The sequence below is a fragment of the Rhamphochromis sp. 'chilingali' genome (assembly GCF_963969265.1).
Source record: "Rhamphochromis sp. 'chilingali' genome assembly, chromosome: 13".
NCBI classification, from domain to species: Eukaryota; Metazoa; Chordata; class Actinopteri; order Cichliformes; family Cichlidae; genus Rhamphochromis; species Rhamphochromis sp. 'chilingali'.
This window is the reverse complement of record NC_137940.1, coordinates 3,657,096-3,682,246: the sequence shown is the minus strand read 5'-3', so window position 1 is coordinate 3,682,246 and position 25,151 is coordinate 3,657,096. Positions and strand designations below refer to the sequence as shown.

At 38.1% G+C, this 25,151-nt stretch overlaps 2 protein-coding genes across 2 annotated transcripts; both read left to right on the top strand.

The window, feature by feature from the left end:
• The first annotated feature begins 202 nt into the window (after positions 1-202).
• On the top strand, positions 203-8,561 carry LOC308409152 (uncharacterized protein). Its single transcript, XM_080901717.1, has 12 exons — positions 203-267; positions 361-684; positions 871-1,209; positions 1,310-1,423; positions 1,699-1,745; positions 1,854-1,984; positions 6,839-6,919; positions 7,079-7,402; positions 7,477-7,833; positions 7,936-8,049; positions 8,208-8,257; positions 8,342-8,561. The coding sequence occupies exons 7-12, from the start codon at positions 6,847-6,849 to the stop codon at positions 8,459-8,461; spliced, it is 1,038 nt and encodes a 345-aa protein (XP_080757843.1). The 5' UTR covers positions 203-267; positions 361-684; positions 871-1,209; positions 1,310-1,423; positions 1,699-1,745; positions 1,854-1,984; positions 6,839-6,846; the 3' UTR covers positions 8,462-8,561.
• A 3,766-nt stretch (positions 8,562-12,327) lies between these two features.
• LOC308408338 (signal-regulatory protein beta-2-like) lies at positions 12,328-13,916 on the top strand (the record flags this gene model as incomplete). The annotated part of the gene is made up of 4 exons (XM_080900536.1): positions 12,328-12,370; positions 12,509-12,829; positions 12,918-13,274; positions 13,912-13,916. The coding sequence occupies 4 exons, from the start codon at positions 12,328-12,330 to the stop codon at positions 13,914-13,916; spliced, it is 726 nt and encodes a 241-aa protein (XP_080756662.1).
• Positions 13,917-25,151: the final 11,235 nt, after the last annotated feature.

The window sequence follows — 25,151 nt, the reverse complement described above, 5'->3', positions numbered from 1 at the left end:
CTTTTGTCCCCTTTTGCAATGCATTTCTGTACATCTGAACAGTTGAAAGCGAGGTGATATGCTTCACAAAGCCCAGGATGAGACCAATGTGACAGGAAGTGTATTTTTCAGTCTTTTCAGTGTTAACCAATCAGATACATTTTAGCGTCTGACCTAATACAATCATGCCACCTCTTTCACTCACTAAAACACCAGTGAAGTCCTGAACGAGGTGCAGTGTCAAGATGATCGTCTTATGGATGACATTGTTTGTTCTTCGGCAAGGATGTAAGGGTTTTTTTGTTATGTGGAAAAATTTGCGTGCATTGATTGTTGCAAGAAAAAGCTTTTTCCATTTTTATATATTTTTTCTTCTTTCAGATTCTCTGGTTCCAGTGAAAACAGTTCAACTTGGTGAACCAGTGACCTTAACATGTGCTTTGCCCAAAGGGCTCCAGAGTGGAGAAGTCCACTGGTACAAGCAGAATCACGGGGATACCCTAAAGTTAATTATGACATCGTTTAAATCTACACCAGCGCAATATGGTCCTGCATTTTCTAGATCAAGATTTGAGGAACATAATGATAACAATTTCAGCAATGTGACTATTTTGAAGACCGTCCAAGAGGACGAGGGAATCTATCACTGTGGGCTCACAGAGTGGATTAGGACTAACTGGAGTGGCACATATTTGTTTGTAAAAGGTAAGTGTACATCCTTAATATAAGCTTTAAAAAAGCTCTTTTGCCTCTCTGTCTCCTTTTTTCGACCTGGACACATTTTGTTACATCCCCCTCATCCCCTGAACCTTTTTAGGGGAACGTAACACTCATTTACAATATTTTTCAGCTACTATGACAGCACAATGTCTTTGCATTTTTATTACACAGGAAACAATCAGAAAGCATCAGTAGTTGTTCAACAGCTGACAGGATCAAATCCAATCCATCCAGGAGACACAGTGACTTTCCAGTGTTCAGTCTCTCACTCTGTCAACAAGACGTGTCCAGGAGGTCTCAGAGTTCTTTGGTTCAGAGACAGATCTCATGAATCTCATCCAGTCATTTACGCTAATACACATAATGAATGTGAGAAAAGATCTGATACTCAGAGGGCATGTGTTTATCACTTCTCTAAGAACGTCAGCTCCTCCGATGGAGGGACTTACTACTGCGCTGTGGCCACATGTGGGGAGATATTATTTGGAAATGGGACGACACTCGAACTTGGTATGATTTTGTGTTCAGTACTGGTGTTTATACTTCAAATATGTTAAAATATGAGTGATGAGACATTCTGAGAACATATTATTTTGTTTGTTTTTTATAGAGCAAGCCAAAAAAATTGAGTTTCTTCAAATAGCCTTAATAGTCTGTTTGGCCATTTCTGTCTCTGGGAATATTTTCCTTGTTTGCAAACGAAGAATATGTACGCCAATTAAAGGTAAGAGCTACAGGTATCTAAAATTATGAGAACAAAATTATTCCATTACACTTAAATAATTTAAAGACTAATCATTTATATAAAATAAATTCATGGGGGAGATAGTCATTGTATACACTGCAAATACACTCCATGGTGGTTATTATTCCTATGTTAATTATTGGAAGAATTTATTTATATCACTGAATTTTATGGTTATAAAAAATTCAGAAGTAAACTGCATATTAAGTGCATTTTAGTAATATGTATTTGTTACTATGATCTCATGTTTATAGCAGAAAGTGTAATAACTGAAGCACAAAATGACGCCTTATGCCAACTGGTAAGTAATAAAAAATATTGGTGTTTAGTTAAAATGTCTGAAAAGTTAGTATAACCATCTAAACCAGATTAAGAAACATTTGTTTTGTCTGTTGTACTTACAATGCAGACCGAAGCTGATGAAGAACTAAACTATGCTGCACTAAATTTCTCTGAAAGAAAAACACGAGGAAGAAAGAAGCGAGAGCCGCCTGAGGAGAGCGTCTACTCTCAAGTTAAATGATAGAACTGAAATTTCAAGTGAGCCTGACATCCTGTTACAGACCCGGTGTTTGAAACTCTTTGATTTTACTCTTTTTAACTTAAATGTCTGTGTTTTACTTATTATATTTGGACTCTCAAAGCCAACATAGTTTTGTTGCATTTTTTGTCATCCCTGATTGAACTGTATGAACTTGTCATCCTTTCTGCAATAAATCAAAATTAATTCTCCTGATGCTTTTTATGTTTATTTAATGACATCTAGTTATCAAAGGTATAATGCAGTATAATCTGGTTTCAGGTCATTTGTGAATTTAATCCAGCAGGGAGAACGAAAAATCAAAGGAAAATCTGTGTACAGATCAAAGGTTGTGATGCTATGCAAAAATTGAGACTATTTCGATGTAATGAATTGCTTTCTTCAGTGACTAAGTAAGTCATGTGTAATACATTCACTTTTTTTTGCATGACAATCCCAACACTGACACAAGCATTGTGTGCTATGAACTCATAAAATCCTTACTAAGTCACTTGCAAGCTTTGGCTTGTAATTTTGTGCTCTGTGTTCCAAATATGATTGCTTTTAGCTCGAGAAGACTATGGCAGAGGCCAAAATGCTAAGATTGAGGTTTTAAAGCACCACAAACCAATTATGGATGACTACATGCATTATTTATATAGTTTCATGTACTTTCACGTACTCTTTCATGATCACTGGTGATGGCAGGGATGTAGTTTGAACAAGTTGACATCTTTGCGCTCAGACTCCTGATCACCACAACAGACCAGCTAGGAACCATGGCCTCAAACTTGGAGTTGCCAATTCTCCATGGTTATTTGGACATTTAACATAATGATTGGGCAAGTTACTTTAAAAAAGTAATCGGTTATAGTTACTAGTTACTTCTTCAAAACACTAATTGTAAATTAATTAATTACTAGGAAAAGTAATTATTGCGTTACTTAAAAAAATGTTTAAATAACAGACAGGCTGATCACATGACTGTCAACATGTGAGTTAATCAACACATTGCGTGCTGGACTGCAGGGTGGCAACCAGAGGAGGACCTGCCACTGCAGCAGATTGTGTGATTAATGCAAGCACACAATATAGCAACAGAGAAACTAGAAAATCATAAATGTAAAAATTATGCACTAAACCCAAGTCCCCAAGTCAGCTCATTCCCCCAAAGCCAGCACAGGAGGACTGGAGGACCACGACACAGAACGTAAAAGTAATTTCCAGTTATTGCAAATGTTTGATTTTAGTTTAGACCTAAACATACCATTTTATAGGTTTAGAGGGCAGTTACTTTGGGCCTGGTAGGTTTGGGCAGATTTTTTTCTTTAATAAATAAAATCATGATTACAAATTTTGTGTTTACTCTGGTTGTCTTTGTCCAGTTTCAAAATGTGCCCCTGTCTTTATTAAGGCTTTCATTGTTAATATACTAGAAATGTTCTAGAAAAGTTATTAAAAGTTTATTTAAATGGTAAATGGCCTGTATTTATATAGCGCTTTACTAGTCCCTAAGGACCCCAAAGCGCTTTACATATCCAGTCATCCACCCATTCACACACACATTCACACACTGGTGATGGCAGCTACATTGTAGCCACAGCTGCCCTGGGGCGCACTGACAGAGGCGAGGCTGCCGGACACTGGCGCCACCGGGCCCTCTGACCACCACCAGTAGGCAACGGGTGAAGTGTCTTGCCCAAGGACACAACGACCGAGACTGTCCGAGCCGGGGCTCGAACCGGCAACCTTCCGATTACAAGACAAACTCCCAACTCTTGAGCCACGATCGATTTACACTGCACTCCTCTACATGTTAGCAAAGCTGATTAGTGAGGGAAAACTTACCTGCTCTATTTCCCTGCCTCTGTTTATGCAGACATCTGGAAATGTCTATAACAATTTAACAATATCATAATTGATATAAGAGGAGTGAAAACAGAGCCAGAGGCAGCTTGACTACCAGCCTAATCTCTCTTCAGTGTCCCCACAGGGAGCATGTTTATTCACAATGTATATCATCATCAGAATCAGAATACTAAAAGGAAATTATGTGGTTACAGTTGCTCCAAGACAATAGCTGTAACAGACTGGATTAAATTAAATAACACAATATATTACAAAGTTAAGAAATATAAGAAATAACTCTAATATATACGAATAGCTCAATCATAAATATCCAGTATATTATAGAGGTGAAATATATATGGTTGACAACTGTAAAACTTTGTTAATTTTACTACAGAGCATGTGCAAAAATGTGTAACTATTGCACTGTGAACTGTGCATTAGATGGAGGAGTTGTACAGGGAGATTAGTGGTGCATTTGGTTAATCTCAGCCTCTCACTGAACGTGTTCCTGTGACCTGCCAGCACATAATGGAGTGGGTGGGAGGTATTGTCCAGCATTTGTTTGGACTACATCCGCCTCTCCTACACCACCTTAGGGGAGTCCAGCTCCATACTCACAACATTACTGGCCTTGTAGATCAGTTTATTGACTCTGTTGGTATCTGCCACCCACAACTCGCCACAACAGACTCATAAAAAATATTGGGCATTGTCATGTGTACTCCGAGGTATTTGTAGTCCACCACAGTGTCCACATCGACTCCCTGGATTGAAACAGGCGTCACAGGTTTGGTCCTCTTAAAGTCTAATTTCAAGTCTTTGGTCTTTGTCACGTTGAGTTGCAGATGATTTTGCTCACACCATTTACAAAGGCTTGAACCGCAGCCAGGTACTCCATCTCATCGCCCTCACTGATGCATAAAACCACCACAGAGTCATCAGAAAACTTCTGAGGATGGCAGGTCTCTGTGCAGTAGCTGAAGTCTGTGGTGTAGAGGTTGAAGAGGAAAGGGGAGAGGACAGTCCCTTGTGGTGTGCCTGTGTTGCTGCTAACCTTGTCAGACACATAATGTTGAAGACACACATGTTGTGATCTTCCTGTGAGGTAATCAACAACCCAGGACACCAGAGAGGCATCCACCTGCATTGCTGTGGGCTTATCACCCAGAAGGGTCGGCCTGATGTTATTGAAAACATGACCCTCACTGTGCTCGCTGGCTGGTCCAGATGGGCATAGAGCAGGCAGACAATGGCGTCCTCAGCTCTGGTAAGCTGGTAAGAGAACTAAAGGGGATGCTGATGTGGCCTGACAATAGGTTGGAAGCTTGTCAAGAATGACTCTTTCCAGGGTCTTCATGACGTGGAAAGTCAGTGCCACAGGCTCGAAACCCTGGAGCCACTGGGACGTGGCATTTTTGGTACAGGAACGAGGCATGATGTCGTCCACCGCAATGGGACCCTCTGCAGACTCAGACTCAACATGAACAGTTTATTAAAGAATCCATAAGGCTGGGCTGCACAGGCCTTGAGGACACGGGGACTCATCCTGCCTGGCCAGCAGACTTGCCTGAGTGGAGTCTTCTCATTTGTCTTTGCATCTGGTCGTGAGTAAAAGTAATCAGTGGGAGAGGGGTGTCACGGCACTCCACACCACTCTCATGCGCTTCTGCTGGAGTTTTCACTCCAGTTATCTCCTGTAATTTTCTTTAGCCTCTCTGATCTTTCCCTTTAATAACGCCATAGACCCATTCTCACCTCCTCTCTATTGCCTGCTCGGAAGGCCCTCCTCTTGTCTTTGAGGAGCGCTTTGGTGTCTGTTAGCATTGATTTGAGCTATTGCCCTGTTGTAAAAGCTATCCTTGAGTCTGTTTGTCCGCCACCTCAGCAAACTGAATCTCGTGCCAGACGGCAGCAGCTTAACACCCGGTGTCCTGGGTGTGTGCAATCCTGCAGGATGCTGCGTGCCCTGTGAGTGCTGTACAGGTCATTGAGGGAGGGAAGAGGATGTCCGATGATATTTTGGGCCATATTAATGACCCTCTGAAGTGCCTTTTTGTGTGCCATGGTGCAGCTGGAGAACCATAGACAGATGCAGTATGTCAGCACACTTTCAATGAAGCAACAGTAGAAGACAATCAGCAGCCCCCACTTCAGGTCCACTTTTCTGAGGATTCTCAGTAAGTGGAGAAGCTGTTGGGTGTTCTTTACAACCGCCAAGGTATTTGAGCTCCATTGGAGGTCTATGTCTATGTGCACAGCCAGGGACTTGAAACTGGACAACCTTTCCACGCACTCCCCATTGATGCTGATGGGCTGTAGCACAGACTTCCTCCTTGCTGTCTCAGGTGGAGCAACTCTTGTTTGGAAGTGGAGAAGACAAACAAATGGACTGGGGTGAGTCTTAGTCAGTCTTAAAGATACACCACAGTACTCCCCCAGAAAAAAATTGGAGGTAAGGAACCTGATGGTAGTTTGAGCCGGGGATGAAAAAGAAAACCTTTTGACAAAAAAATTGATTTCATAACGACAATCATAATACCCATGATCTCTGAATAAGGGTGTACCTGGAGCTAACTAATAGAAAAAGAGCTTGCATATTGTGATTATCAAAAAAAAATCACAAATAAAATCTTGCACTTATTATTCTATCAGTTCAGTCTGCTCTTCAACTCTTCCAAGGAAGAAATTTCATGACCTTCCCACCAAAGAAACATTGCAAATTTACTCGAAAGTGTTACAAAGTGTTACATATCTGGGGTATATCTTGTTGTATGTACCAATAATTATTATCCATGGATCCATGCTTTTTGCTTGAGAAGATGAATTACAATCACAAACTCGAATATAAATATGAAAACTGAACAATCTGAACAACTGCAACAGAAGATGAAACAGAAAAACCTCTGGTTGAGATCAATGTGACAGGAAGTGTACTTTTGAATCTATTATGTTTTAACCAATCAGAGCTATCATATGCATAGATGGTCTTACCCAGTCACTCATCTCACTTCCTTCTCTCACAGAAATAGCAATGAGGTTCCTAAAAAGGAGTAGTATCAAGATGGTGGGGTTATGGATGACATGGCTATTTCTTCATCAAGGACGTAAGGGCTACTTTTCTCTGTTCATAAATCTGATATACGTTGTTATTGTAAAATATATATGTGTAGAGTTATAGATAATAACAATAATGTTTTTGAAATGATAACAATTTAAAATTTTTCAAGCAAAATTTTGTTTTTCTGTGTTTTGTTTCAACTCAGACTCTCTGGTGCCAGTGAACATAGTTCAACTTGGTGAAGCGGCAACCTTAACATGTGCTTTACCGAAAGAGCTGAGCAGTAAAGCAATCTACTGGTACAAGCAGAACATTGGAGAAACTCTTAAATTGATATTGGCACTGTATAAAAATACACCACCGGAATATGGTCCTGAATTTTCAAATTCAAGATTTAATGTAAATAATGATAAAAATTTTAGCAACTTGATGATTCTGAAGACAATCCAAGAGGATGAGGGAATCTATCACTGTGGAATCACAGAGTGGATTAATGCTGAATGGAGTGGGACATACCTGTTAGTGAAAGGTAATTTTGCACCCTAATTTATCAAATATCTTCTGAGCATGCTTTGAAGAATGTTTGTGTTTTGTATTATAAAGGAAACATTCAGAGGACATCAAACTACTCTGTTGTCCAGCAGCCGACAGAATCAAAACCGGACCGTACAGGAGACACAGTGACTCTTGAGTGTTCAGTCCTCTCTGAGTCTCAGAATGAGGCATGTCCAGGAGATTATAATGTCTTTTGGTTCAGAGCAGGATCACAAAAATCTCACCCAAACATCATCTACTCTGATGGAAATAGAAAAAACGAATGTGAGAAAAGATCAGAGACTCAGAAAAACTGTGTTTATCACTTCTCTAAAAATATCAGCGCTTTTGATGCTGGGACTTACTACTGCGCTGTGGCCACATGTGGAGAGATTATATTTGGAAATGGATCTTCAGTGGAACTTGGTACGATTATGAATTAAGTACTGGAATTAATACACAATAACATGTTATTCTAAAATGAGGCATAAGACTTTTTAAGAAGATTTATTTGTTTTTATTTTCCAGAACAAACAACACAATCAATATCTATCCAAATGACCTTATTAGTGTTCTTGTCCATTTCTGTCATTGGAAATGTTTTCCTCATCTTCTACCAAAGATTATGGAAACCATATAAAGGTAAGTGTTATAGAAGTTATAGTCTTTCTTAAAGGCAAAACTGACCTCATTGCACTTGGAAAATGGAAAATAAACATATATTCTATATGTACATGTCAGACAAATTCAGGAACGAATGCCACATTAAGTGCATTTTTGACCTACTGTCATATTTACAGGAACAGAAAGTGCTATATCAGGAGCACAAAATGACAAATTGCACCAAGCTGTAAGTAATAACAAATATTGTTAGTTAAAATATTGTTTTACCAGTTATTTATTACAGTTTTTGCTCATGGTTTTAATTATAAAGCAGGGTGAAGCTGATGAAGAGCTAAACTACGCCTCAATTAATTTCTCTGAAAGAAAAACAAAAGGAAGACGGAAGAGAGAGTTTGCTGAGGACAGCGTCTACTCTCAAGTTAAATGTTGAACTTCATGACAATGTTGAGCATTTCCTGAATTTTAAAAGGAACCTCATATTCTGTTATTGACCTTATATTTGAGACTTGGCAATTTGTTTGTTCCACCATTTGGGCTCTCAAAGCCTGTAACTTAGATTTATTGCATATCTGAGGGCAAAATTTGAAACTGTATGTAGTCCTTGTTTTTTTTTTAAATTTTGAATTAATAAATGTTTCTTTAATTCCTCCAATGCTTTGTATGTTTGGTCAATGGTATCTATTTGTTTCTGCTATTTTGTGACTTCAAACAACAGAACGCAAAACAGGTCTTAACAGCTAAATTAGCTCCTCAACATGTCTTGAAGTTCTCCAGAGGCCTGGTAACGAACTAATCATGTGATTCAGGTGTGGTGACCCAGGGTGAGATCTAAAACCTGCAGGGACACCAGCCCTCGGGGCCTGGAATTGCCCACCCCTGCTCTAATGCCTGGGTCTCAATCTCGCGGACGATGTCACCTCTACTTGCGGCCCACATAATGACGTGAAGAAATATTTTTTTTTAATTATTATTGAAAAAATGATTTAATATGAAGGCAATAGACAGAGTGTTACAGGCATAGCCCTAAAGAATGTAGCCTCATGGGCAGTGTAGTCCGTGCTGCAGGGAGAATGGACTGCCATACCTGTTATGTGTCTGTGAGCGTGAGGGAGGGAGACAAAGAAGAGTCATAAAGTAAGAGTTGTCACTGACCAGAAATGGGAGAAGCATGTAAATATAATAATAACCACTGCAGCCAAAAAGAGTACCTGACGAGCCCAGTTGTAAGTAAGCTATTAAGCTATTACTAATTTGGAGCAGCCTTTTGACGCCTCTCTCTGTCTCTGTTGACCCTGACAGCAAAGTAAAAAACTACAGTTTTCAGCTACGAGCCCGACACGAACCCGACGTATTAGCCAGAGGTCCCTTTACTACAGTTCGGAGCCGCGGACTTGTTTTATATAGTTTTCTACACGAGGTCGCTGCAAAAAGTGCAGCCTTACCTAATGTCCACCTACTGTTACTCATTTTATATTAAGATTTAAAAATCTAATATGTATTGGTATGGTGAGTAACTTTCAGTAATAGTAATAAATCACGCAGCAATAGTACATCATGTAGTTTTAAAATGCATGATAATATATAATATAAGTAGTCCAAAGTATTCATAATACATTACTCTCATTGAGTAACGCAACGTAATACGATACAAAATACATTTTGGGCCATGTACTCTGTAATCTGTAATCTACATTTTAAAAGTGACCTTCCCAACACTGGACATAGCTTTAACAAGGTGCTGGAAACTTTCCTCTGTGATCTTGGTGCATATTAATGGTCCATATTAACATGATAACATCATGAAGTTGCTGAAAATCAGCTGCAACGCTTAAATGCAACTCTCCCATTCCACCACATCCCAAGGTGCTGTATTAGAATGAGATCTGGTTTAATTGCAGGTTGACTTCACTGAGTGCAGGGACATTGTGACATTGTGTGCGCTTCCTAATCAAAGTAGTCATCAGAAAATGGAAACGCTGTTGTCATAAAGGGACTGTGGCATTTTAAACTATATTTAATTGGTACTAAGCCCTAGAGTTTACCAGGGAAATATCCCCACATCAACATGCTACCAACAGGTTGGATTGTTAAAACAAGGCAGAATAGAGCAATACTCTTGTGTTATTTACAGCAAATTAAGACTGCCAGCTGAATGTTGAAGTGGAAATTGAGATTACTCTGACTGGGCAATGTTTTGGAATCTGTTATCATCAGATTTTGATGATTCTGTGAAACTCTTTCTTGTTCGTACCTGACAGGAAGAGCACCTACCGTGGTATTCTGTTGATGTACCCCATCTATTTCAATGTGGCATCAGGAAGGCATTGTTTCCCACAGAACTGCTTCTCACTAGATATTAGGCATGGTTGTGCAGCCCATGTGGCATCAATAATCATCCCATATTCAAAGCAATTTAAATCATTTTTATGATACTTTGTCTGAATTTCAATACAGCTGAGATTACCTGCCATGTGATCGGCTGTGTCAAATGCTATAACCTTTGGGTGTGGGTGCGGGTTCTGACTATCATCTGTACTCTTTCATTAAACATGACTTCATAGTACTTGGCCTGGGTTGGGTGCATTGAGAATGTGTGATATCAAGACAGTTTTCAGGCCAGATCATTCACAGCTCCCCTTCTGTCAATGAGTGTTTTCATAATTTTAAGGACATAATTTCTAAAGGCAGACAAGAGGAAGAAGGTTTTTGTTTTTGCAGATGATGTGGCTTCTTATGCCTTCATCAAGCAGTGACCTCCAGCTCACACTGGGGCTGTTTGTAGCCAAGTGCAAAGAGGCAAAGAGAAAGTTGCTCAATCACTTTTTAATACATTTAAAAAAAACGATTGGACCAGATTAAAATATACAGTTTCATATCAAGTGGGTGTATTTTATAAAATAACTGGTTCAACTTAAAAAATCTGGTCAACCAAGTGATTTCTCATATCTACTAATGTGAAAATGTTGTCCCAAGACACTGATGACATTGATTTTGTTTTATTTTCAAACTCGACAGCGTAGGAGTCGACTGTCCCCTTTTGATGATCTGAATCCTTTTCATAAATGTTTTAATCAAAGTTTTATTCACAATAAAGTCTGAATCTTCTACACTGCCTAAGGTGATTAGTGAAGAAAACCTATGTGCTCAGATGATCAACTGCAGGATAATTTGCTCCTATACTGGCTTCTGCTGCCTGTGTTTCCACATAATATACACATGCATATAATAATGATCCTATAGCATAAGTAATTTCACAGTGGTGAGAGGAGAGTCAGAGTCAGCTTTATAAGCATCTCAGTCTCTTGTGAGTCTGCTCACAGATGCACACCGACCCCCAGTGCTCAGCCTTGATATATGCTGGGACATATGCTTAGTATTTTTGTGCATCATTTCCTTATTACTACCCTGTCTTGAAATAATAAAGTATACTTATTTTGAATCCTCAGATTGGGGTGGCAGCGGCTCAGGAAAAAAGTGAGTCTTCTACCAATCAAAAGCTTAGTCATTCATTCCCCAGCTAATCTATTTTGCATGTTGAAGTATTTTTCATGAAGATGCTGCCCCTCTGGTTTCTCCCAATGTGGATGTGTCCACAAATGTTCATCATGCTGCTTAGGTGTTGGGAAAAGAGCTTGTATGAATGTTTGCATGACTGCATGGATTGAATTGGCTTGCAGTAAAAAAGCACTTTGATTGCACTTTGACTACTTTCAGTCCATTGACAGTCACAACTAAAATGTTGCTCTTATTCTGGACATGTGGTTAATGTGGGTGACTTTTGGTGGAATATCTGCTTCTAGGTCGTTTCCTATATGAATAAATAAAATACTCCTTTGTTCTGTTTTCTGAAGAAGTAAAACCATGCAGCATCGTTTCATGTTGCTGTTCACGTCGTCTGAAAAACAAGATATTATGACCTCTTAGCAATGAAACATTCTGCTTTCAAATTTCCTCTGAAGTGCAGAGTTTGATGTATTTGAGGTATTTCTTGCAGTGCATATCGCAACCAAGACAACCAAGAGCAGAATTGCCATTTGCTGTTTCTGTGCTTAAGATTTAAAATTAAAATCAAACAGAGACAGTCAAACATAAAAAGTGAACAACGTGAAACCTTGCAACAGAAGATGAAAAGAGAAGATGTGTTTTTAAAAAGCTCAAAATGAGACCAGTGTGACAGGAAGTTTACTTTTGAGTCTCTTCCGTGTTAACCAATCAGATTTCTTTTATGGCCCAACCCAACATGCTCCTTTCACCAACTTAACTTACTGAAAAACCCCGAGAAGGAGCAGTGTCAAGATGGTGGTGTTATGGATGATATTACTTCTTCTTCATCATGGGAGTAAGTGCTAATTTCTTCTGTCATTTGTCATTTACGTTGAATAGATTTGTCAGGATTTATCAATAATTATGTTAATAATAATTTTAAGATATTCGTCTAAAACAAAATTTTGTTTTTCTTCATTTTGTTTTAACTCAGATTCTCTGGTTCCAGTGAAAATGGTTCAGCTTGGTGAACCAGCAACCTTAAAGTGTGATATATCCAAAGACATCAGCAGTAAAGTATACTGGTACAGGCAGAGTGTTGGGGATACACTTAAATTAATTGTGACACTATATCGAGATACAGAACCTGTGTATGCTTCTCCATTTTTGAAATCAAGATTTTCTGCAAAGAACGCAAACAATTTTAGCAAACTGACTATTCTGGAGACAATCCAAGAGGATGAGGGAATTTATCATTGTGGAACCACAGCATGGCGTGATCTTGAATGGAGTGGGACATATTTGTTAGTTAAAGGTAATAAACAGACCAACTTTTACAGACTTTTTAATCTTTCAGAGTATTTTTTGAAGAATGTCATTGTAATACATTTTATATTATGCAGGAAACACTGAAAGGACATCAAACTATATTGTTGTACAGCAGCCGATAGAATCAAATCCACTGCGTCCAGGAGACACAGCAACTCTACAGTGTTCAGTTCTCTCTGATTCTGAGAACAAGACGTGTCCAGGAGTTAATAATGTTTTCTGGTTCAGAGCTGGATCTAATAAATCTCATCCAAACATCATTTACACTGATGGAAATAGGACTGATCAATGTGAGAAAAGATCTGACCATCAGGATAGATGTGTTTATCGCTTCTCTAAGAACGTCAGCTCCTCTGATGCTGGGACTTACTACTGTGCTGTGGCCACATGTGGGGAGATATTATTGGGAAACGGAACTACAGTTGAACTTGGTATGATTTTGTTTTATTTGCTGGCATTTATACTAAACTATGTTAATATCAAGATAAGTTATAAGACCTTTTAAGAATGTAATTTTTGTGTTCTTTTTTGTAGAGCGAACAACACAACTCGTGTTTAATCAAATGGCAATATTAATAAGCTGTTTGGCCATTTCAGTCATTGGAAACGTTTTCCTCGTCTGCAGACAAAGCATATGTAAGAAAAGTAAAGGTAAGTGTTATCTGAAGGTAAAGAGTCATGCCTTTTACAAACAAAATCTTTAAATGAGTTTTCCTATAACACCATAAGGTAAATTAATTGTTAATGAATCTGTACGACACCTCCTTCCCCACAGTGACTGCCTTTACTTTGTGTATCTGAATTTGTTTAATGCATGTATCTATGTCTATGAGTGAGATTTTTGTGACAATAAATTCACAAGGTAATATCACATTTAGTGCATTTCACTATTATAATTTATTGTTACAATGTATATTTTAAGGATACGAAAGCGCTGTGACAGAAGTCCAAACCGACAATTTGTTCCAATCAGTAAGTACGAGAAATTACAGCTGTTCAGTTCACATATGTCTAAAGAGTTCCTCATCACAATCTAAACTATGTTTGTGTATTCTTATTATAACACAGACTGAAGCTGATATAAACTACGCTGCACTGAATTTCTCTGAACGAAAAACCAGAGGAAGAAGGAAGAGGGAGTTTACTGAGACTAGTGTCTACTCCTAAATGTTGATGAAGTATCAACATATTGAGTATGTCCTTGAAAATAAACCTGACATCCTTTTACAGAGTCTATGTTTGTGACTTTTTGGTATTGTTAGTTTCAGTCTTTGTCATAAATTTGCTTCATCACTAATGCAATTTGTGCTGTCAGTATTTGTTGTACTTGTGACATGAGTAGTTTTTTATCTGTGAAAAATGGTTGCCTTGGTTTTCACATTTAGAAGAAGATTACATTTAGTCCCTATGGGGGTAGGGTGGGGGTCAGTTTTATTTTAAGGGCTGGGGCTGGTGTTGGGATGTTTAATTACTTTGCACAAGAGTTCTTTCAGAATAAATACACATCTATGTGCTTATTTCACCTTCTGTCACTGTCCTGGATCTTCACTCAACTGTTTTGAGTTGCACTTTCTTGTTCTTAGTTAAGCGTATCCTGAGTTTCCTCAGATCTTTGTCATGTCCAGTGTGTGAATGTGCGTGTGAATGTGTGTGTGAATGGGTGTGTGAATGGGTGGCTGACTGAATGGAGTGTAAAGCGCTTTGGGGTCCATAGGGACTAAGTAAAGCGCTATACAAATACAGGCCATTTACCATTTACCATGCCGTCGTTATATCCTTCATGTTGCACACGCTCTATCAGTCAGCGTTAGCATTTCAGTAAGCCTACTCATACCCTATTCAGTTGCAATTACAAGATGAGTAGCCTCGTTCTCTTAGCATTGAGCCTAAACCTTGGACTCATGATATTATGATGGTTTCCAATGTTCAGCCAGTCCGAGTGTATGGGATTCACATGTTACTTCATTTCAGTGTTTCTTTATATTATCATTTTATAAATGTGTTGTAAGTTATTTCATCAACAGTTTGATAAAATGCACATTTTGCACACTGCTATCTGCTTGCTTGCCTTGCAACCAACATGCACTAGGTGCTAACAAAGCTATCTGTTAACCCTTTAAGACCTACCATAGAACCAAGTCCGCCAGAGCTTATATTCTATTTTTACATGCTGAGGAGCCATTTTTGGGAGCATTTCAAGTTGCTATACATCAATACAACAATTATAGCCCAGATTTTAATAATATGTATTCATTAAGTGCATAGTAATTACATAAATTGCAAAAAAGTGCAAAAAAACTACAAAAAAATTGAAAATCGTTTTTGCTTTTTTAACATATATTTCTAGTTAGAGAAATTTAAGAGGCTTATCCCTCAAAACTGTAAATACAAAAAAGTTTCCTACCACAGGAAATTTATTTTGAGTGACTTCATAGTTTTTTTTTTGAAATACAACAATTTTTATATACTGCAGGAAAAACGAATATAAATATTATACTGCAAATTTGCAAAAAAGCAGCATATGCATCAAAATAAACTATTTCCAGCAGTGCAATATGAGTCCTAAGCATCCCAGAAACGACACAGAAAGTCATAAAGTCAAAGATAACTTTTAAAAACACCAGTATAGGCTCATGAGGCCCTGATGGTAAAAAAAAAAACTACATTTCCGCAAAAATGACGTCACTTCCGGTTTCGGGCAGGTAATGGCGGACATGCAAAAGTTCGCGCTGACGTCTATTCCAACGTAGGAAGTGTTATGAACAGCTGATCGGATCAGCAAAGCGTGTTTCTGGAATATTATGTTTTTGTTGCTGCAAGTGCTTTTTATGCAGTTTTTGCAAAGCTATATGGGGAAGGAAACTGTGACCTAGGAAAAGCTGATGGCATAAGATGTAAGTACAACTCCTCTGGTTTCATATGCAAAAAAATTATTGCGCTAGCTCACATGGTTGCAGAGCTACCGGGATTTAAAAATAGTTACGCAAAACGGAGCGTGCCCGCTCCGACCGGCTCTAAAGGGTTAATAGGTACAGAGTCTGCCAGAATATTAAATAAGGACCAAGCAATCATCAGTCTGCAGAATCTGATTGTTGTTTATGTTTTGAAACAACAAACTTTACATTATCTTAATAAGCTGTCATGTTTTCATCTTATGAGGCAGCACGGTGGCACGGTGGTTAGCACTGTTGCTGCACAGCAAGAAGGTTCTGAGTTCGATTCCAACATCAGGCCGGGGTCTTTCTGTGTGGAGTTTGCATGTTCTCCCCGTGTTTGCGTGGGTTCCCTCTGGGTACTTCGGCTTCCTCCCACCGTCCAAAGACATGCAGCTTGTGGGGATAGGTTAATTGGATAATCCAAATTGCCAATAGGTGTGAGTGTGAATGGTTGTCTGTCCCTGTGTGTTGGCCCTGCGACAGACTGGCGACCTGTCCAGGGTGTACCCTGCCTCTCGCCCTATGACAGCTGGGATAGGCTCCAGCGCCCCTGAAAAAGGATAAGCGGAAGCGAATGGATGGTTTTCATCTTACATCGAAGCTGCAATCCCTATTAAGGATACGTCAAACTTAAATTTAGTATCACTTCATAATCAGTGTCAAGGTACAGTTTAGGTTCAATAATAAATTTGAAAAGAGAACCTTCAGCATTTGCCACCATCATTCTGCAGAATCCTGTAAGTAACACCCTACAAGTTGTCACACCATCTAGCTAAGTCTTGGTTTTAATCTAAAGCATATCCTCTTGTGGAATGTCATGTTCATGTCAATTTTATGTATATTTAAAGTGTCTCATGAAACATAAAGGAGAATATAAAATTCACTAACACTAAATTATGATTGATATTTATTTCAGTTTGATTTACTCAACTCAAATCTGATAGTACATAATATAAAGATCCACATAATCTTAACATATATATTTTTGATTTAAATAGCCAGCATTACAAAACATATGTCCCATCTCTAGCCTAATCTATTTTGCAGTGCTACTAACAATAATATATCAGCACGAAAATTGTTAAATATTCATTCTTGATGAGGAGAGCATTTTACTGGTAGTCTATCATGCCAGAATATATGCTGTCATCTGGTAGCTCCCACTTATTCTTCCATTTTTTAGCTTTTCTCGAGGGGAAGTCCAGCGCCGCATAGTTGACTCCTACTTCTTCACCGTCCTGCAGATTATTAACAGAAATTAGAAGACAGAAAACAGAATTGGAATTTAATAACCATTTTAAAACAGTTTTACAATTTATATTAAACACACAGAACATAGTCATAGTTTGAAGTTGAACGTGAAGTGTGATACTGAGGCCCAGTCAAACTCTTTTCATGCCTAAACTTTACTAAATCTCCCACAGTTTACTTTTAGCAACTTTTTGAAAGGATGTGAGGTAAAGTCGATTACTACCCTGTAGTTTTGCCTGTATCTCAGTATGTCTCGGTTTTCTCATAGAAAATGCTAGCTGTGTGTTTCAGCCCTAAGAATCTGCATTGACTTTGCCACCCATGGCATCTGTCCAGTGTAGGATGCTAACATTATGATCATGTTTTTTGCAGTATTTACAATATGTACCACATTACTCAGTTGATCTGCAGTTGATCTACCCTGGTCATTGATTGGAGGCTGAGTGGAGACGGTTTCTCCTCCTGTTCAGAAAAAGAAAACATTAAGAGTGATTTATTTTTAAAGCCTTTTAAGTCAGATCCAAGAAGCTAATTATCAAGATTATAGTAATACTGCATAGGGCATCCATTTGCTCTAAAAACAGCTTCATTCATGGAAACATTCATTTGAGAGTTTAGTCTTTCCTAAATGAAGCTTATAAGGAAGCTCTGTAGTCACACTTATGTTTGCTTCCTGGGTATTTGCTGGTTAGTTTATGCTTTACATCACTTCCACTTTCCCACACTACCATTGTTCCAATGCTGACATCACTGGTCTGGTCCAATCATCTTTCTGTCCACCTTCTTCAGGCCATTCAGCCTCCACTCCGCATACATTAAATCTCACTGTTAATCTGTCATCCTGCCTTGCAAACACCTTTGTGAAACCCACCTCCTCCCTATCCCTGCCTCTCTCATGTCCAGCCAACTTTCCATCTTCATCTCCACCACCAGCGTTTCATTCTGCTGCAATGGGGCATCAGAGTCCAATCTCCAAATAGTTTAAGTGAATTCTGCATATCAATAAATCATTTTTAATTCCTTATTGAGCTTGTACCTGAAGATTCATACTGCTAAACTCTTGCTTTACCACTTCTGAAATAGACTATTAGATTAAAATCTGTCTGCTGAAATGACTGCTTAGGTCAAGTGGAGTCATTGTCATGCTAATGAAAGCAGTTTGAAAGCACTTGTGCTTAACGTTTGAGTAATCTATGTTTTTGACTCATCCAGAAAGTCGCCACTTAAAGTTTGGTGACATAGATATGTAAGGACTCACACGGCAGGTCTGATCGATCCATGCAGTTGATAATAATTCTAATTCTGACCAAAATGTATCACGCCGTGCATTACTGGGTGCAGAGCACAGGACTGCAGTTCAACATGGTGTCTGTTAGATTTTGTTCCAAGTTACAGTTTCCTACAAAGAACCAACTCTATTTTAAGATATTTTGTTTAATACATAGCTATGTCCTGGTTTTAGTAGCATTTCTTAATGCTTTATCATGTGATTCGTTAGTAATTTTCTCCTATCAGCTAAGATAAGGAAACTTACAGTTCAGTAGCAAAGCCTTGTTGAGTCCAAAGCTGTGTTGAATTTCTGATGTGAAACATTAAGGCAGTTCTAAAGGCAACCGGTACTAGCAAGGTAACTATTACTGTATACTAATGTTATACTATTAATGTGTATACACACAAATGTGGTGTAATGGAAATGTGATGCACCACTGTACCTTTGGACTGTTCACAAGTTGGCTTCTTTTTTCTGGAGACAATCAGACCAAAATTTACAAGCACAGAGAAGATCAGCAGCGTCACAAGCACAGCACTGAGCGGGAACTCATCTGGAACGAGAAAACATCCCAGCAGACACTTTACATCCCATTTATGTAATTGTGTACTAGCGCACATCTACATGACTCACTGTTAGACCCAATTAAATTTCATGCAGATGGCTTTTATTGATTTATATTAATTACTAATATTTTACTCATTACCAAGTTAATAACAATAAAAAATAAAATCATTCTCTCCTCGTAGTTTATGGAAAATTGCCTACAGACAATATTTTTTCTCATCAACCTCAGCTGCACTTTTTTTTAACTACACAACAGAGTGTATTGCAATCCAAGGTTCATGGATAATGAATTATGTTGAGCTGAAAGTAAAAGTTTTCAGCATCAGTAAGGCAGATGTCTTTGGACTTGACTTTATCACCACGGTAACATACGATAAAAACACAATCTTGTCTGTAGCAGGTTATATTAGTTTCATTTTGCTGAAAGTCCAATATTTTAGCTAATTATTTTTAGTGAAAGTAAGCTTTAAGAGCAATAAGGATTATCGACTGAAGGAAAACGTTTTATACACATGTCACTTGTTAGGTCGTATCATAATAACACCACCATATGAAACTGAAGTTAAAGTAGTACTGCTTGTGTGACATATATGACTTATTTTTATGTTTTGTCTTAATGCTTCCAGGTGTTTTTACATAGCTGCAATTAGAGCTAATAGAGCTCAAGTAAAAGAAAATTATCAGTTACATTTGTTAAGTACTACATTCCTTTTCCCCCCATTCCTCTAATAATGTTCTGATTGGACAAGTTTTTTTAATTGTGTCCCCTTTGTGTAATTGTGCAGAGGTTAAATCTAGGTTAACAGAAAAAGATGAACATGATACCTGTTATCTCTGACTAGATTTTAGGTTTTCTCAAATCCAGCTACCACAAAGAAGGCCTGGCTATGTTCAGCTTGCTTCATAGTGCAACCCTCTACTGAACATCAACACGTTATTATTTAGCTGTTCCAAGTATGGCTTCACAGATCTTTGATGGGGTTTTCAAAAAACCAAAACTAATACTAACTTGTCTGTATTCTTTATTTTATTATGAAGCGTTGTATTTTGAGATTGTATTGCATCCTAAGTGTTTGTGGCCTCTAGCTTGACATACTTAAAATAAAACCATCTAAACTAAATGCATATAACAATATGGACAGCTAAGATGCAGAGGCCTTTAGGTGACACAGAACGCTGCAGGAAATGAGTAGAAAACATTCACATAAAAGAACAGAAAAAGAACAAAGACAGCAAAGGCAACAAAGGCAGCAAAATGGCACCTGCAATATGACAAACACAAACAGGCTGCGGGCTGTAAGCCTTGAGAACATTATATGTTTATATAATGTATTTAGAATTGTCAGAACCTCAAGCTGATCTAGGTAGAGTTGCTTTATTAGAGGCCTGAAACTAGCATCTGAAGACTTCCAGTATATATTCACAGAAATACAGGCAACAATGATCACTATAAATAATAATATTTTAAATAAGACTTTAAAAACATACTTGTCACCACTTTTGTTCCTTCACCAAACAGGATCTCACTGCATGTCACCACGGCACAGTAGTACGTCCCAGCATCAGATGAGTTTGTTACAGTTTTGGACAGACTGTAGTCACATCTCCCGTCCTCTTTATTTCTGAGACTGCCGTGGTAAATGACGCCTGGGTGGGATTCTGATCCACCTTTGAACCAGTGCACTTTGTCTTCATCTGGACACTGATCTGTGTCATTCTCCTTCTTGGAGAGGAGCGAACACTGCAGAGTCATTGTATCACCCAGCTTGACTGACTCCATGTCTGGAGTTTGTTTCACAGTTACAGATTTAAGTTGAGTTTTAGGATCTGTGTGATTCACAAAAATACATGTCTGTATTTGGTTTGATTTTGACACAGATATAGAAAGAAAACAATAAAATGAATATACTTTACCTTTCACTGCCAAAATTGTGCCATTTATAAATTCCGTTTCATATACCGATCCTGCATGACAGAGGTAAGTTGCTTCATCTTCTTTGCTTACATTTCTTATGATAAGAGAATACACATGACCTACTTTTGTGGCACTGAATCTTGAGTTGTTAAATTGTCCACTGAGGGATATTCTTCCATAAGTTCCTTTAGCAACTGTTTCAAGCAAGTATCCAAAATTCAACTTATACCAGTAAGAAAACTCTGCATTATTTTTCACATATGTCAGATTCACATCATCTCCAAGTTTAGCCTCATGTAAAGACATCTGCTGAGGAATCTCTCTCATTTCAATCAAAGCTGAAGAAAAGAAACCAACAGTAGCAGTTAGAACATGACAGGACAAAATACTTAAAAATATGTATAATCATCATGCAGTTTAAAATATTACAGAGCCTTATACAATTTGTCTTATATGATTTACAATGCTACATCCCACAGTACAGAAAAAGTAAACTCACACAATGTACTTAGAAGAATCAAAGGAACCAGTCTTCCGATCATTGTGGTACCTCAACCTTCTCTTGCACAACTGATGTCTTCCCACTCAAAGGAAGATTTAGTCACAAGAGGATCAAGGTTTAGAAAGTCGAAATCACAGTGATTGGCTGAAACACAGAAAATGCACTTCCTGTAATATTTTACAAGCCCTTTACAGTGAATATAGGCTGTTCTGTTTGTTTTCAAAGATAATTCTCCAGGAAGAGTAACATAATCTGCATTTGAAAACCTGAATTATATATACATGGAAATACAGTTGTATTCAAAACAAAATTGTGTTTTAGTTTGTTTATGATGAACAATCCACACAAGATAACCACAGAAATCTTGAGCAGATAGTTTTACCAATCATTTGAACAAAGATTTAGGAGACTATGATTATCCTCATACCCTCAAACACCAATGAACAACAACTGACAGTTTTTTTTATTAAAATAATATATTTTTTATTATTTTATTATATCTCATCTCACACCCTGAAGTTGACCTTACACTTTCCATAATTTACATACCAACCATGCAAGCAAAACCATCCTTATACCCAAATTACAGATTTTGGCTTTAAATTTAGTATCCAGACTTAAAAAATGCAGAGAGCCACAACTAAATAAATAATGATCAATCAAACAAAGTTAGGTTGGTTGTGCCCAACAGCAGATCCTCTTTGCATTTGCTGTGACTGACAAACTCAACTGGATAGTTGCTTTCAGATGTAGCTACAATACTGCACACATGTAAGATGTAAATACCCTATTAGAAGGTTTGTTCACTAAAAAGATTAACTTTGTTTTAGTCATTTTTTATGTTTTGTTTGAGCATCTGAAACAACAGCAAAGCCTGAGTTGTCTATCTGTAATCAAAAAGATCAGCACTCCCCTCATTGACCAAAGCAGTACAAGAGATCTATAATGCCTTACATTTGTTTTTGCGGGGATCAGAATGAGTGTAAGCAAAACTTATCTCAACTTTTATCTGCAGTGCAGCTGTTTGCTTCCTGCAACTCTCCGTCTCAGTCACACAGCCCAGCCCAACGTTTTTTGTCCCTTATATGCGTGAATTAATAATCTTGCTATCAATTGTGCAAAGAAAGTATAATATTATAGCAAACCTACATTTTATTTCCCTCTATGCTGGCGTTGTCTCATGGCAATCCATGTGACAGTAATTGTTTCATACATTCAGTAAGCTAACCGTTAACTTCGGTCTCAAGAAATAACTTCTCATACACAGCATGTTCTGATCTTTCTCTAAGCAGCTTTTGTTTTATTCATTGTTTTCTAAACCCACTCAAATAAAGCAAAGCTTAATATTAAAGCAGTATAAATGGAGGTGTAATTCATTATTTACATGACTGAGTTTAACTGCCAACTCTTGTCCAAGAACATGAATCATTGGATTAAATTTTGTATAATACTAAGTGCTTTGCGACTTTGTTTTCAGTGCAGTTGTCTACTGAGGTTACTGACGCTACTGGACTCCCACTCAAAAACAAATATGTAATGAAGTAAAATACTGGTGTTTGTCTTTGGGTTTGTTAGGTTTCGGGTGGTTTAGGGTATAATTTCAGTATTTTCAAGAATCCTGTTAATTCTTGTAACTTAGCTTTTGTATGTGAAATGAATAAAGTTTGTTCCTTTTTACCCTTTCAAGCTATGTGTGGATGTTAGTTTGATTTTAATTTATAAACTTTTGTGATTTTTCAAAACCTGCACCACATATTGACTAAAATATTTCCATAGTGCAATTCAATTGCTTTATTGCTGAAATGAAAGATGAAACTTTGAATGAAACTGAAATAAAGCGTGAGAAATAAATGCGGCTTATGATATTAAAGTTCTTCTTTGGAGCAAAAGGAGATCAATTAACTAAACTCATGTTTTGATGGTTAAAGTTCACTGTACACATGCTGGTTGGTGGGCCTTACCACTTCAGAGCAGAATGGTAATCCTCTAATCTCAGGAAATGAGACATGAGACACTACAGGTTACATAAATAAATAATGAAACCCCAGTGTTTGAGTTTTATTGTATTTTGCTTTCCACTTGTGTTCTAGTTTCAGTTTAATTGACCTTATTAAGTGCTACGATGCCTAGGTTGCTGTGTTAGTCCTTTGCTTTGTAGATCTTTTTGTGTCTTCTCCCCTGTTCTAAGTCTCCCTGCTTCATGTCTACCTGTCATGTTTCATGGCTCTGTGGTCAAATTCCTGTCATGTCTCATAATGTTTCCTGTTTATTTTGGAAGTCTTGTTTCCATGTTCTATGTACTTAGTTTTCACTTCCACTGTGGCATCATTATGTTCATCCTAGTCAGCTGTTTCCTCATGTGTCTCCACTTCCCCCGGTCACCTCATGTGTGTATTTAAGCTCACAATCTTCCTGCGTTCAGTGTGGTGTCGTCTGTGTTCCCTCCCCCATGTCTCATTTTAGACTTCATAGTGTCCCTTCATGTTTCATAGTATTATCAGTCTTCATAGCTTTCATTGTCTCTCTAGTCTTGTCACAGTTTATTCATAGTTGTCTCAGTTTGGTCTCAGCCTGTTTGCTTTATTTTTGTATGCTTAAGTATCAGCCCCCAAAAAAGGCTCATTTTTCGTTAAAGTTAATTCCGTCTCCTCGTCAGTGTCCACACTTGGGTCCTCCACTCATTCTTTACTCGGTCTGCCTCCCGCAGACCGTGACCACAAATTCCTATTTTATTTAAATAAACATGTACTGAGAAAATGTCAGGTTTAAGTAATACATGGATTTTGAATGTATGTAAAAATAAAACATGATGATTAAAATGTGGAAGTGAGTGAGAGAGAGTGAGTGGACTGAAAGAGTAGGCTTTAGGATATTTGCTTTTTCTCCAATTGAGTTTCTGAATTTCTGAGTGAACTTCCTGAAAACCATCAGTCTTTTAGACCACATCCCCACAAGACTGAAAAGGAAGTCATACCACTGATCAATGCGTTAATCTCTATTTATCAGCTATGTACCACAGGCCTTCAATATGGCAGTAGTTAAAATTTCACTTACATGTCATTACTTGACACTGTGTCAGTTATAGGCCAATCTCAAACCTTACCTCTTATCTCAAAAATTCTTGAAAGGGTAGCTAACTGATCATCTGCTGAGGGATGGTTTATTTGAAGATTTCCAATCAAGTTTCAGAGCTCATCACCGTAACAAAACAGAATTTGTGAACGTTACAAATGATCTTCTTATGGCCTGTGACAGTCGATTCATCTCTGTGCTCATCCTGTTGACGATAATATTTTACTTCAGCAATCATAGCATGCTGTAGATATTGAAGGTTCTGCACTGCAGTGGTTTGAATCACATCTATCTAATAGACTCAGGATCAGTTGAAGACATAACATACGGCCGAAAAATGGCCGAAAAGGCAGAACTGAACTGAACCCAAACGCAGAAACCCAAAGCGGAGGTGGCACAGTGTTTAACAATGTTTATTGATCTAGCACTGGTTGAACTTGACAGTAGCTGGAAACAGTGGGAGAGCTATGGTACAAGAAAACAAGGTAAGTAAAGCATGTCGCAACAAGAACATGGAGCATGGAGAGCCGATTACCAACTGCCAGTGAAGGAACGTCAGCGTAGAGCTTAAATCTCTCCAGCCTGATCGCCTCAGATCAGCTTCACGTGAGTGGAACTGCTGAAGAGATGACAGGCCTGCCAAGGAAACTCAAGAACCTGGCGGGAATTTCCAGCCAATCATATCGTGACAGCATATATATTCACTGCTACGTGGATAGCACCCAAATGAATCTACCCATGAAGCCAGATAACACACACCAATTGGTTGAACTGCAGTGTACTGCAGGAACGTCT